Genomic DNA, 13,465 nt, shown 5'->3' on the forward strand with positions numbered 1-13,465 from the left:
CACGCTATGACGCTAAATCGCTAATCTCCATTCCTGCATTCCACGCCGCCTCACATCCTTGTGCCTCTTCTCTGAGCTCCACCACTTCCAGCGGGTCCAATGTCCACCGTCCAACCTCCACTCTCCTCCTGACATCGACCGATTAACCATCGCGGCTAACTCCGATTATCAATCTTCACTACGTTGCGGATGCGCGACTTAGCAAAGCCGACTCCTCCTCACCTCACCGTCGCTCTCTAATCTCTCTCTCCACACAATCGTCGGCGTCGGTCGTCGCTCTCCATGCAATCGTCGGCCGTCTCTCTCCAGTCCATCGGCTCTCCGCACCGTCAGCAACTCAGTCTTCATCAGTCCTCGGTCTTCAGTCCTCAGTCCTCAGTCTTCCTCAGTTCTCTGTCTTCCGTTCTCAATCCTCATCAGCAATTGTAAAAGGTAAGTAAATTTTTTTTAGAAAGAGTATTGAGTCGCTGTTGAGAAAAGTGTTGGTTGTATAACTTTCTTGTTTGAGGTATCTTGTTAAATGTCCTAAGACAGAGTCTAACACAGTTAAGAAAAGAGACTTTGTACTTGTTACTAAAAATCTCCTTAATTCCTTTCAAATTCTTCTGATGCGGTCATGCTTTCTGGAGAAACTACCCATGGAAAGTAAATGAACTGTGAACTTCGCTCATTTACTGATCAAATTCTTCAATTGAATTTTAGAACACAAAATCAATGTAAAAAAAATAATGAAAAATTTAAAAATCAGTTCAACCGATCAAACAAATCGAACCGAACCGAACCGAATCAAATCAGTTCAATTCGATTATTCCTCTTATTCGGTTCGATTCGATTTTGAACCGAACCGACTGAATGATCGCCCCTAGCTGCAAGACTCCTACGTGGCAACACGTGTGCACACTACCGCCTATCACCAATTCTCCTCCCTCAACCTAGATGAGTAATTTTATGGAGAAATTGTTATACCACGTGAGATAATTACATAAGAAGGATTGAAACGTAATAATTAATTTAAAAATAAATGGGTATGAAAATATGGATACGACTAAAATTTATGTATGTTAGAACAATAATGGGCGTATATAACAATTTTGTGATTTTTAATAAAAAATTTAGATTAAAAATTTAAGAAAAAGTAAAAAAATTTATTTTCTAGAAAAATTTATAGTATTACTATAAGATTTAGCAAAATCAATAACTCAATTTGTACTATTTTAATAATAATTTATTTAGTTTTTTGAGGTTTTATTTCATTAATAAAATAATTTTTTATTAAGTTTAGTATTAATCAACCGTAAATTAAATAAGTAAATTCAAATGAAAGGAACTAAATTATTATAAATATTGAATTTGTAAAGATTAAATTATTATAAATTATTAAAATTAAAAAAATTAAATTATTATAAAAGTAAAATTTGAAAAATTAAATTATTATGATAGAACAGAATAATTATTTTATTAATAAAATAAAATTTAAAGAATTAAATTATTTATCATTAAAATAATAAAAATTAAATTATGAATTGAGTTAAACTTCAAAATACATAATTAATTTTGATTTGTAAAAAATAACTCGAAATGGTAGTTTAGTTCATATCATCTTTTCCGGAATGGATTGGAGCTCTGAATAGGAGGATTAGGGTTTCTAACGCAATAAAATATAATTTATTAAAAAGAAAAAGAGAAAAAAAAAAAAAAGAAACATTGTGGTTCAGGAGTATTCTTTTACGAATTTCATCGGGAAAATGTATAGACCACACATTAAAAAATTTCCGTTGCCGGGACTTGAACCCGGGTCTCTCGGGTGAGAGCCGAGTATCCTGACCAACTAGACTACAACGGAATACATGTTTTAAATTTTCTATCTTTTTGTACAAATAATAAGATTGTTTGTGATTAACTATGCGCCTTTTTTTTTGGATAAATTACATTCTTTGATGTTTGAAAATATATAATTTAGCTCTTTGCTTTATCAAAAAATACTTTCATGTTTTCTAATATACAGAACATTGAAAAAAAATGGATATATAAAAAATATTGAGAAAATTTGATAAATAAAAATTTTTCTTCATTAAAATAAAAATAATAAAAATAACTTTGCTTTTTTAAAAACAGAAAATCGTTTTCAGCATTTTAAGATTCTTGTAATATTATTATATATAAATTTATTAATATTTTTTACTTTTAATTAAAATTAAGTAATAGAAAATAATTATTTTAATATAAATTATTAAATAAATCGAGATTTGGCCTTGGTATCTTTAAAATCAAAATAATTTAGTTCTTTACTTTTATAATAAGATAGCAAAAATTTCCAAAACTACCCTTACTCTATTCTCATTAGAAGACAATTTAAGTCTAAAGTTTTAATTTATTGACAATTTAAAAATTAAATTTTAAAATTATGAAGAAAATTTCTTATTGAAATTTAATATTATATTTTTAAAAAAATTTTCAGAATAATTTAAAAATTAATATTTAAAATTTTTATAATAAAATAATTTAAATTTATTAATAATTTATAAAAAGTTAACCTGTATCAAGTAAATCAGTTATCTATTATTAACAATAACTATTAGTTACATCCAACAGTTAAATCAAGTAAACTTAAGATTGTAAGAATATTAATTCTAAGGCATAATTAATTTTTAGCATAAATTAGAATTATAGTTTATATTATTTTCTGTAATATTAAAAATTAAAGTTTTTTACAAAATTAATTAATCAGTTAAATTTTCAATTTCAAAATTTAATATCAATGAGCTTCTTTTCACTAGATGTGATTAGTATCGAATTAATAAGTATTAAGGATAATTTTGTTGTTGACAAAGCCAAACCATATCATTTTCTCAGTAGCATCTCATTTTCCGGTTTGTTATGAAAGTTTTCTATTAATATATCTCCTGCTAAAAATATTCTTTTTTTTTCTTATTAAATAAAAATAAAATTTATTTATTTTATTTCTTCCTGTTAAATTTTATTTTAATTATAATAAACAAATTAAAAACAATTTAAGTGTTAAAAAATAATTTAACTAATTTTGAATTTAATAGGAAATCATTTTGACCTATCAAATTAAAGATTTTTTTAATTATCTAACTTATTTTGAATTTAAATAACAAATCAATTTTTTTTTAAATTTAAATAAAAACTCCAATCTAACCTATGGTTTTAGTTTTGGTACTGAAATCATTTCAGAAGCGAGAGATTTTTGAGTTAAAGCTAGTCAAAGTCAATTATAAGAAAAAAGAAAAGAAAAAAACTCCTACGGATTTCATTTCCCTGAGAACTTTCAAATGAGCCAAATAGCATAATTGAAATTCAACTTAAAAAATTGCTCAAACGATATTTTTTTTAAAAAAAAAAAACCTTTCCATTATTTTAGTTATCAAAATTTAAATTCCCAAAAACATAATATTAATAAAATAATACTTTATTTTAAATAATAAAAAAATTCTTATTGTTCACATGTATGTTTTATTATGGCTATTATAATTAATAGATTCATATAAATTTTCATTATAATTAATATGGTAGTTTATAATATAGTTTAGCAAAATCTATAACCTAATCCTTATTTTTTAAAAGTAAACTATTTAATTTATGAATTTTTATTTTTATTAATAAAGTAAAAATTGATGAAATTAACTTTAAATTAAAGAAATTAAATTATTATAAATATTAAAATTATAAATTATTAAAATTAAAATAGAAAACTTATCAAAATAAATTATTTATAAAAAAATCAATTTAATTTTTTATAAATGCAAGTTTTATTTTTTTGACTTCGAAGAAGAGCAGGAATTAATTTTTTTTTATATTTTTAATTTTTTATTAATTAAGAGAAAACGAAAAAGTATTTAAAAGTTATAAATAAAAAATTATTGACCTATTAGTTTGATGATTAGAGTTAGGGAATATGTATTTTTTTGAAAATTTTAAAAATTTTAAATTCTCCCAAACATAACCATACAATTTTAAAATTTGAATGAATTTGAAACCAATAATTTCATGAACACGTGATTTCATTAACATCTGCTTTAGTATATTAATGTTTCTTATATCGATTATCGCTGAAGTTTTTAAATTTGATTCTGTTTTCAAATTAACTATGTTATTAAATTTTAAAAATAATTAATTAATTAATTTTATTTATTATATTAATTAACCGGTTGCATTCAAGTATATATGAGATTATGAATCTCTACTCTCCTAATCCTCGATCCCAATTTAAAAAAAAAAAAGGAAAATTAACCCGTTAATAGGAAGTAAATGATCTCAACTTACTTGTTGAGTGAAAATTTCTTCATACTTCTTCCACTTACTGCTGTTTGATCTGAGAAATGAATCTCTAATGTCATGCAATTTGTTGACAACAGAGCTCATAGCCATTCGGTCTCGAGGTGAGCTTGAAGAACAGGAGATTCCAATACTCATTGCAGAGACTACGCACTCTTGTATTCTACTTGCATTGCTCTGTGCATTACTGTTTCTGATTATTGCCTTTTCTTCATTTGTCTCATCATCAGCAGTTTTTTCTTCATCAAGCATTGTTATGTCAATAACATCCATGGCATGTTCAGGCAAAGCCATGGCAACAAATTTGTGAATGCTTAGATCATCTTTGAACATGTCATCAGTAGGCGTTCTCCCTGTAAACATCTCCAGCAACAGTATCCCGAAACTGTAAACATCTCCAAGTGCAGAAACTTGGTCATTGAATCCATACTCTGGAAGAAGATTTATATAATTTGATGTTATTATTACAAAAATTCCAAAGTTTAGCAGACTTGATCATGCAATGTATTGATTTTCAGGCTGAAGAAAAGAAAGATACCTGGAGGGATGTAGCCAATTGAGCCGTTTAATACAACTGAAATTGCTTCACTTTTGGAGGGATTGTTTGATGATTCAAGAAGGAATGTTGCCAATCCAAAATCGCCAACATGGGCTGTCATGTCTTCGTCGAGGAGTACATTGCTCGGCTTTAGATCGCAATGAACAATTGGAGTTTCACAGTGGTGATGTAAATAATCCAACGCAGAAGCAATATCAATGGCTATATTCAATCTCTGGATAAAGCTCAATCTCTTAGTTTGATCTTGCTCATCTGCTTTAGGATGCAACCATTTGTCCAGACTTCCATTTGCCATGAACTCAAAAACCAGACATTTAAAGTCATTGCCTTGATGATCAGTGGTTGAGCAGGCATTGATAATTCTTAGGAGATTACGATGTCGTATGCTTCTTAATGCATCACATTCATCAATGAAACTCTTTGAAGCACCTCGTTGTTGGAGGTTCATGACCTTAATGGCGACCATTTTTCCATCACCAGGGAGAGTTCCTTTGTATACAGAGCCAAAACTACCCGAGCCAATCGAATTTTCAGCAGAGAAGCCATTAGTTGATTTCACAATTTCTGAGTAAGACATACCCACATGCCTATCCTCAGAAGGAGGTGCTTTGGAATGGGCCATACGCAAAATGACAACAGAACATAATATTGCAATTGAAAATACAACTGCAATTGTTACAGAGATTATCACCTTGAGGTTGAGAGGCTTTTCTTTCTTTTTCTTGGAGCATGAAGGCAAATCTAAATCTGGGATACCACCGCAGAGCTTATCGTTTCCAATGATTGAAACGGCACTGGCATTTGCAAATATTCCTTCTCCTGACACCTCTCCCTCAAAATCATTGAAGGAAATATTGAGATGCTTGAGAGCCAGTAACTTGCTGAGAAATTCAGGAATTTCGCCGGACATGTTATTGCTTGAAAGATCAAGTTCTTCTATACCTCTTAAATCTTTCAATGACTCGGGAATTGTTCCTCCAAGTTTATTACCCTCCAAATGCAGGCGTTCCAAACTAGCACAGCTGCCAAGTGAGCTAGGAATTTCACCAAACAGTTTGTTGTGTGACAAATCCAACTCCACGAGATTGCGCAAGTTACCTACTTCTGATGGTATGGAACCAGTCAAGGAATTATTAGACATGACCACAGAAATTGAGAGGGAAGAAAGACCAATGACCTGTTTGGGTATGCTTCCATTAAGATTATTACTCGAGAGGTTTAAGTTTCGAAGATTTTTGCAGTTCCCTAGACTATCAGGTATGCTACCTTCAAATCTGTTTTCCTCCATGAAAAGCCTATTCAATCTAGTCAAGTTCCCTATGAAGGGTGGGATTGATCCAGAGAATCTGTTACGATTCAAATGCAGGGCTCCTAAATTTTGCAGTTTCCCAATAGCAGATGGAACATTTCCACTGAGATAGTTACCTTCCAATCCCAGAGTGGCCAAGTTAACTAGGTTCTCAATCTCAACCGGAATGCTTCCGTGAATCAGATTGCTTCCTATAGTAAATATTTGTAAATTGGTTGAAAGGTTGGCTATGGAGCTGGGCAATTCGCCTGCATAATGATTTTGTGCCAGACCCAAAACCTCTAAACTGGTGCAGTTAGCCAAAGAACTAAGAAAATTCAAGTCATCTATTTCCCCATTTCCCAAGTTATTTTCATCAAAATTAAGTCTATATAAGCTTTGCAAGTTCTTTAGATTTCTGGGAATATTTCCAGTGAGACTGTTTTGAGCAAAATCAAGCACCTGAAGTCCAGAAGCATTTGACAAAGATACAGGAATCACCCCTGTAAAATTGTTGACACCACCGGCAAATATTCTGAGGCTAGGAAGAGTCAGGCCAACATCTTGTGGTAATTGCCCATGAAGCTGGTTTTGAGTAACAGAGAAGTAGTATATGGAAGAGAGATTGTAAATTGAAGAAGGGACAGTACCCGAGAGATAATTGCCATAAAGCTGAAAAAAGCCCAAGCTTGAAAGCCGTCCGAGCTCATTTGGTATGTTTCCTACAAAATTATTCAGGGCAAGTGAAAGAGCAAACAGAGAAGAGAAGTTCCCTATCCAGGTTGGAATCTTGCCTGTAAGGTTATTTCCCCCAAAAGCAAAGACAACCAACTTCGACAATGAGCTAAGCTGCTCTGGAATCTCTCCTACCAAGTTGTTGCCAGATGCTTCAATTACTGTAAGTTCCTTACAGTGAGTGAGATTAGATGGAATTTTCGCGACAAAGGAATTGTAGGTCAAATTTAAATGCTGCAAGCGCCATAGACGACCCATTTCTTGGGGAAGCTCACCAAAAAAGCTGTTCTTGAACAAGTTGATTCCAGTCAGATGGGTGAGGTTTCCTATAGAAGGTGGTATAGAACCAGCCAATTTTTGAGAATTCAAGTTCAAAGTTACTACTCTATCATTAGACGAGCTGCATGAAACACCAATCCAATTGCAGTAATGGACAGAATCATTCCAGGAACTCATGACTTGAAGAGGATCTTGAGTTATCAGATTCTTGAAGTCGAGTAAAGCGAGTCTGTCAGTCTCATTCCCACGAGTAGCAGCTGCTGTTGCAGATTCCAAGCCGGAGTTCATGCATAAAACAAGAATACCATGGAGAAGATTTATGAAAACCCAAATAGAATTCAACCGAGAATCCTCCATATTTTGTTTCTTCAAGTGCAGAATTTTCATCAACATGTACATGTATAGAAGTTGTGGCTTTCGTATGCATCCCAGGAGTTTAATACAAATTATAGTACTGATATACGACGGCCCCCCATAAGACTGTGAGGTCCTGTTTATTAATCTTATCCGCCGATATTCTTATTTTTAAAATTTTTTAATTAAAAAAAATAAAAACGTGTAATATATAAATTTAGATTCAATATTAAAAATATTTAAAAAACATTAAAATTTTAAGAACATACCCTATAAATATTTGTAAAAGTTTTGTTCATCATCCTCAAATATATTTTCATTTTAATTTTTAAAATTTGACAAACATATGTTTGAAATGATTTTACATTTGTAAGCATTTTTTCTATTAAATATTGTAATTACTTTTTAATATTAATTTTATAAAAAATTTATTAATTCGTCTCTATGTTATGAGAAACTCATTGATTAGTTTTTCTGTTTTAAAAAATACATTACAACATTTTTGACGTTTTATAAAGTCTATCAATTACTCACTCTATTAATTTTAGCCGTTAAATAAGTACAGGATTGTTACCGACAATCTACAAAGACGATTTTTCACAAGTCTCCTCCAATCGAGCTTCTTAAATGATCAGAGAGATCTCTTGTTCTACAGCCAGATGATAAGGTAACAAAAATACAGCTAAAGGATGACAAGGTCATATGGTTGGTTTTAGCATTATGCGGTGAATCACAATTGGAGATAATTGCAGTTTTGAAAAAGCATGTCTTCACATTTGCATGGTACCCTACAGATGTTAAGGGGGTGAATTTGAATATCATTATACATAGATTGAATGTTGATCCAATACGCAAGCTGATTAAACAGAAGAAAAGATTTGTTACCTTATCTGGGTTGCCATCATGGTGCCTCCCTTTGATAAGGTAAAAAATTTGATCCAATACGCAAGGTGCCTCCCTTTATACAGGGCACTCAAAGCAAGGAAAAAATTTGAATGGGGCACGGACTGCCAGCAAGCATTCGATGAGTTGAAAAGTTTCGTTACTAAACCACCTCTCTTAGACACTCCAAGAGAGCGAGAAACCCTTTTCTCATACTTAGCGGTTATTGTAATACCCGGCTAGACTCCGATATCGGAATCCCTACCGTCCGGTGGGACCTCGGATGTCGGAAACCTCTAGAAGGGTAAAACTATGGTTTTATGAAATGTTTTCATGTATTTCATGTTTTTAAGTAAGAAATTAAATGAGTTTTTGCATGAAAAATCTTTGGAGGCCCAGGTTCGGCCGCCGAACTTCGAGGTTCGGCCGCCGAACATGCATGCTTTCGGAGGGACTTTAGGCGCCCGAAAATTTTGAGTGAGGGAAATGCAGGTTCGGCCGCCGAACTCCAAGTTCGGCCGCCGAACCTTGCATGCATACGGAGGCACTTTCGGCCCCCGAACGTGGCCTGGCCAGCCACCTATAAAAGGGGCACTTAGCCGAAATGGGAGAGTTTTCTCCCATTTTCAGCCACAGCAAGCTTCCGACCTCCCTCTCCCAAATCTTGTGTTTTTCTTCAATCCCCACCATTTTCTTTGAGTTTTAAGGTTCCACAAAAGTTTTTGAGTGTTGTTAAGCAAGTTTGGAGCTTGGAAGTCTTGGAGCTAAATCCCTCCATTTTCCGAGCTAGGGTCGTTCTTCCTCTCGATCTTCAAGAGGTAAGTTTCGATCTATGCTTCTCTTATGTTTTATGAAAGTTTTATGCAAGTTGATGGGGTAGAATGCATGTTTAGGCTTGTTGTTAGGTTTATGGGTTTATGTTGTGATTTGAACAATGTATGTTGGAAATGTGTTGTTTGAAGTGTTGTAGTTGGGGTATATTATAGTTTGAGACCCCCAGGTGGGATGTATGATGTGTATGCATGTGTAGAAAAAAGTTTATGCATGTTTTGAGGCGTTTTGGAGGCTGTGGACACAAGGGAGCCAAGTTTCTGCCCTTCGGCAGAAACTCAGGTTCGGCCGCCGAAGGGACTTTCGGCCGCCGAACCCCCTTGTGGAGGCAGTTTTGGCTGCCGAAGCCTGCCCCCGAAACTCAAGTTTCGTCTCTGTCTGGGAGGTTCGGCCGCCGAAAGTGCCGCCGAACCTGCATGACTTTCGGCTGCAGAGGGACTTTCGGCCGCCGAACCTGCCGCCGAAAGTGCCCTGTTCAGCCATTTCTTGCATGTTTTCATGTGATGTTTTCAGGATGTTTTAGGGGGTTTTTGGGGAGTATTTTAGAGTCACATTCATGTATGTTTGGTCCCTCATTTGAGTCCACCTGTGTAGGTTCGGACCCGAGGAACCGAGACCCCCAGCAGTGAGCCAGCTGCTTCAGAGTCTCTTCAGAGCTAGCCAGAGGTGAGTGGAATAAACTTTAAGTTTTAAAGCAAATTAATGAAATGTTTTAGCATGATTCACGCATCATGAATGCCATGAGATATATTAGGTTGTTTGCATTAGAATTCACGAATATGTTGCATTGCATACTTTGTTGTTGATGTGGATGAATGTTGAATGATCCATTAGCCCTTGTATGTCATGATAGCCTATGAGAGTCCAGGTGTGCCTGCTACGGCTCTACGCCCCTGGCACTATGACAGATTATGAAAGTCCGGGTGTGCCTGCTACGGCTCTACGCCCCCGGCATGTATAAGTAAGAAAGATAGGGGCTAAATGGTGACAAGTTCATCCTTGTTGTGAAATGTTTGTGTTATGGCGCATACATGAAAGCATGATTTAAATTGATGTTTTATTATTCTGCTTACTGGGCTCTAGTAGCTCACCCCACTCCCTTTATCCCCAGAGTTGCAGGTACAGGATAGATCAGGAAGTCGGCTAGAGTGAAGTTAAGTCATGTATGTTGTAATAGATAGTAGTGAACATGAACATGATGTAATGAGTATTTATGACCATGTAATGTAATGAATGATTTGATGATGTATTGAGGATTATAGTAGTGCTTGACCTAGAGGTGTGTGAATCCCCATTATGTACAGAGTGTTTAATGAGTAATGATGTTAATGACCATTATTATCCAAGCTGATATGTATGATGATGATACCCCATTGGAGTATTTGATGAGGACTCCAGTGTGGGGTTTATGTATGATTTTGTGCATGCACAGGTTTTGCTTGGATAAGAGAAAAGAAAAATTTTTACAGATCATGTATATGTTGTTATGTATGGGATTCCACAGGTTTATAGGAGGTATGTAGGCTTGCTACGGGTCCCGGCGGCCTTAAGCCGATCTGGATCCTAGCGCCGGTGACGGGTCGGATTTCCGGGTCGTTACAGTTATAGTAGAAACAATAAGCTTAGTCACTACAAAAAAACTGTGAAATTGCGACCAAAATTAGCGACCAAATTTTTTAGTCGCTATATAGCTACCAATCAGCGACCATTCTGCGACTGAATGAATGAAATAATATTTTTATTTAACAAAAAGATTAACGACCAATTTTTGGTCTTTAATTGGTTGCTATTTAGCGACCAAATATAAAATTGTCGCTAATTTAGCGGGAATTAATGGCGCGAGTTATTAGCGACCATATTTGCGACGAAATTGCGACAACTTTTTGGGCGGGGATATTTAGCGACCATATTTAGCGACTAAAATAATTAGTCGCTAAATAGCGACCAATCAGCGACCAATCAGCGACCATTTTATTTTTAAAATTTTAATTTAATTTTTAATTAAATTTTATTTTATTTAAAATTTTAAATTAAATAATTTCAATTCGGTATATAAAACGTCGTTTTGACAATTTAAGGGATGCTCTAATCTAGGGATGTAAACGGGTAGGGTACCCGTGAAAATTAAACTATCCGAACCCGAACCCTATTTATATTAGTAATATCCAAACCCGTTCCGAACCCGATTAAAAATTAATTTAAATTATCCGAATCCGTTCCAAACCCGATTATTATTATCCGAATAAAACCCAAACCCGTTTAATCTTATATATTTTAATTAATAATTTATATAAAAATATTTTTCATTAATAATTTTCATATAAAAAATATAATATTTCTAAAGAATATTTAAATTTAAATTTTTAAATAAAAATATATAAAAAAATTATAAATATTATTATAAAATATATTTTTTTTATATTAGATTAATTATTTATATAAATAAATTCGGATAGTGGGTACCCTGTACATAAAATCCGAATCTGATCCAAACCTGCAACGGGTATTATTTTTAAAATCCGAAATCGTCCCAAACCCGATTATAACTACTCAAATCCGTCCTATTAGGGTTCGGTCGGATCGGATATCTTCGGATATCCGATCCGTTTACATCCCTACTCTAACCTAATTCCTAATCCTAATCTCTAATCCCTAATATCTAATTAATCCCTAATCCCTAATAAAATTAACCCTAATTCCTAATTCCTAATTTGTAATCTCTAATCCTAATTCCTAATTAATCCTTAATTCATAATAAAATTAACCCTAATCTCTAATTCCTAATCCTGAATCCCTGATCTCTAATTTACAATTCCTAACCTTAATCCCTAATTTTAATTTTTAAAATAGCGATCAATCAGTGACCATTTTATTTTTAAAATTTTAATTTAATTTTTAATTAAATTTTATTTTATTTAAAATTTTAAATTAAGTAATTTCAATTCGGTATATAAAACGACGTCGTTTTAATAATTTAAGGGAAGATCTAACCTACAGATGTAAACGGGTAGGGTACGTGAAAATCGGACTCAAACAAAGCATATCCTAAACTCTAACAAAGTCGTCCCATCACTCCGCCTACCAGTATAGCCGCGCGCCTCCCCTCCCGCCGATCGTCCCTCTGCACTTCACACTGGTGAAGGTCGTTGCTGCGTCCGCTGGTCCTGGTTACTTCTTCTCTCTCCTCCTTCGCTTCCTCTCGTCCTCGTCGCTGCGTCCGGTGGTCCATTCCTTCTGCCGTCAGGTGCTGCTCCTCGCCGGTGGTCCTTGTCATCAATCACGCCGCCACCACTCCTCGCCGCCACGTCAGTCGCTGCAGGTATGGGTGGATTTTGAGATTGTGGTTTCAGATTTGTGCTTTGTAAGATTTGTGGGATTTATTTATTGATGTGGGTTTCTGAAATTTGTGGAAGTTTTAAGATTTATGTGAATGTGCTTGGGTTTGTATTTGTGAAATTTATTTTTAAATTCGTTGAAAGAAAGACTATTATGAATGAATTGAGGTTGTTTCTGTGAGATTATTGAAATGGGTTTTTTTAATTTTAATGAAATATGTGAGGTTCATGAAAATTTGTGGACATGCTAAGATTTATGTAAATGTGTTGAGGATTGTAATTGTGAGATTTATTGAAAATTTGTTAAAGTAAGACTATTATTAATGAATTGAGATTAGTGAAATGCTAATGTGAGATTTTGTGTGAATTTTTTTTTGGATTATGAGTTAATCGGTTTCAGGTAGTTTCATGTTGTAAACTGACAATGTAAACGGGTTTGATTATTAAGAGGTCTGATTCGCAGACGTGAACCAAATAAGTGAACCTAGCAGGAGCTCTGGGTTTTCCTTCTCTGATCTCAAGCATCAAAATTAAGAATCTGTACTCAAGCGGATTTGATTTCTATAGCAACCATTTTATTTTGCTTTACTTACCTACTCTGGAATCTCTAGTCAAGTTGTTCATTATCGTTTTCATTCTTGATCTGGTTATTTCTGTGCATTGATGAGCCTTTCCCAATTTTCACACTTGTCTTCCATTTGGGGGCCCTTACAAGGCATCAATACCGCTGAATCATGCTACTGAGTCCTGAAGCTGATGTTTTACTTGCTTATGAGATGAATGGGGAGGTCAGGAAACTGTCCATCACTGAATGGAATGTTATTCTAATTTAATTTATTCAATATCTCTAAATGTATTGGTCTCATTGCGGTCATAATGATGTTTCCATTGTACATACTTTAG

The 13,465-nt window shown here is 33.8% G+C and overlaps 1 protein-coding gene and 1 non-coding gene across 2 annotated transcripts; both read right to left on the bottom strand.

The window, feature by feature from the left end:
• Positions 1–1,770: 1,770 nt before the first annotated feature.
• Positions 1,771–1,843, bottom strand: TRNAE-CUC. The gene has a single exon. It is a non-coding gene; the product is annotated as a tRNA-Glu (tRNA).
• Positions 1,844–3,934: 2,091 nt separating this feature from the next.
• LOC110620395 (probable LRR receptor-like serine/threonine-protein kinase At3g47570) lies at positions 3,935–7,602 on the bottom strand. The gene is made up of 2 exons (XM_021764115.2): positions 4,838–7,602; positions 3,935–4,730 (listed from the first exon to the last, which is right to left on the bottom strand). Exons 1-2 carry the CDS (start codon positions 7,557–7,559, stop codon positions 4,279–4,281), a joined length of 3,174 nt encoding a protein of 1,057 aa, XP_021619807.1. The 5' UTR covers positions 7,560–7,602; the 3' UTR covers positions 3,935–4,278.
• Between the last annotated feature and the right edge of the window lie 5,863 nt (positions 7,603–13,465).

The sequence above is a fragment of the Manihot esculenta genome, chromosome 8 (assembly GCF_001659605.2).
Source record: "Manihot esculenta cultivar AM560-2 chromosome 8, M.esculenta_v8, whole genome shotgun sequence".
NCBI lineage: Eukaryota > Viridiplantae > Streptophyta > Magnoliopsida > Malpighiales > Euphorbiaceae > Manihot > Manihot esculenta.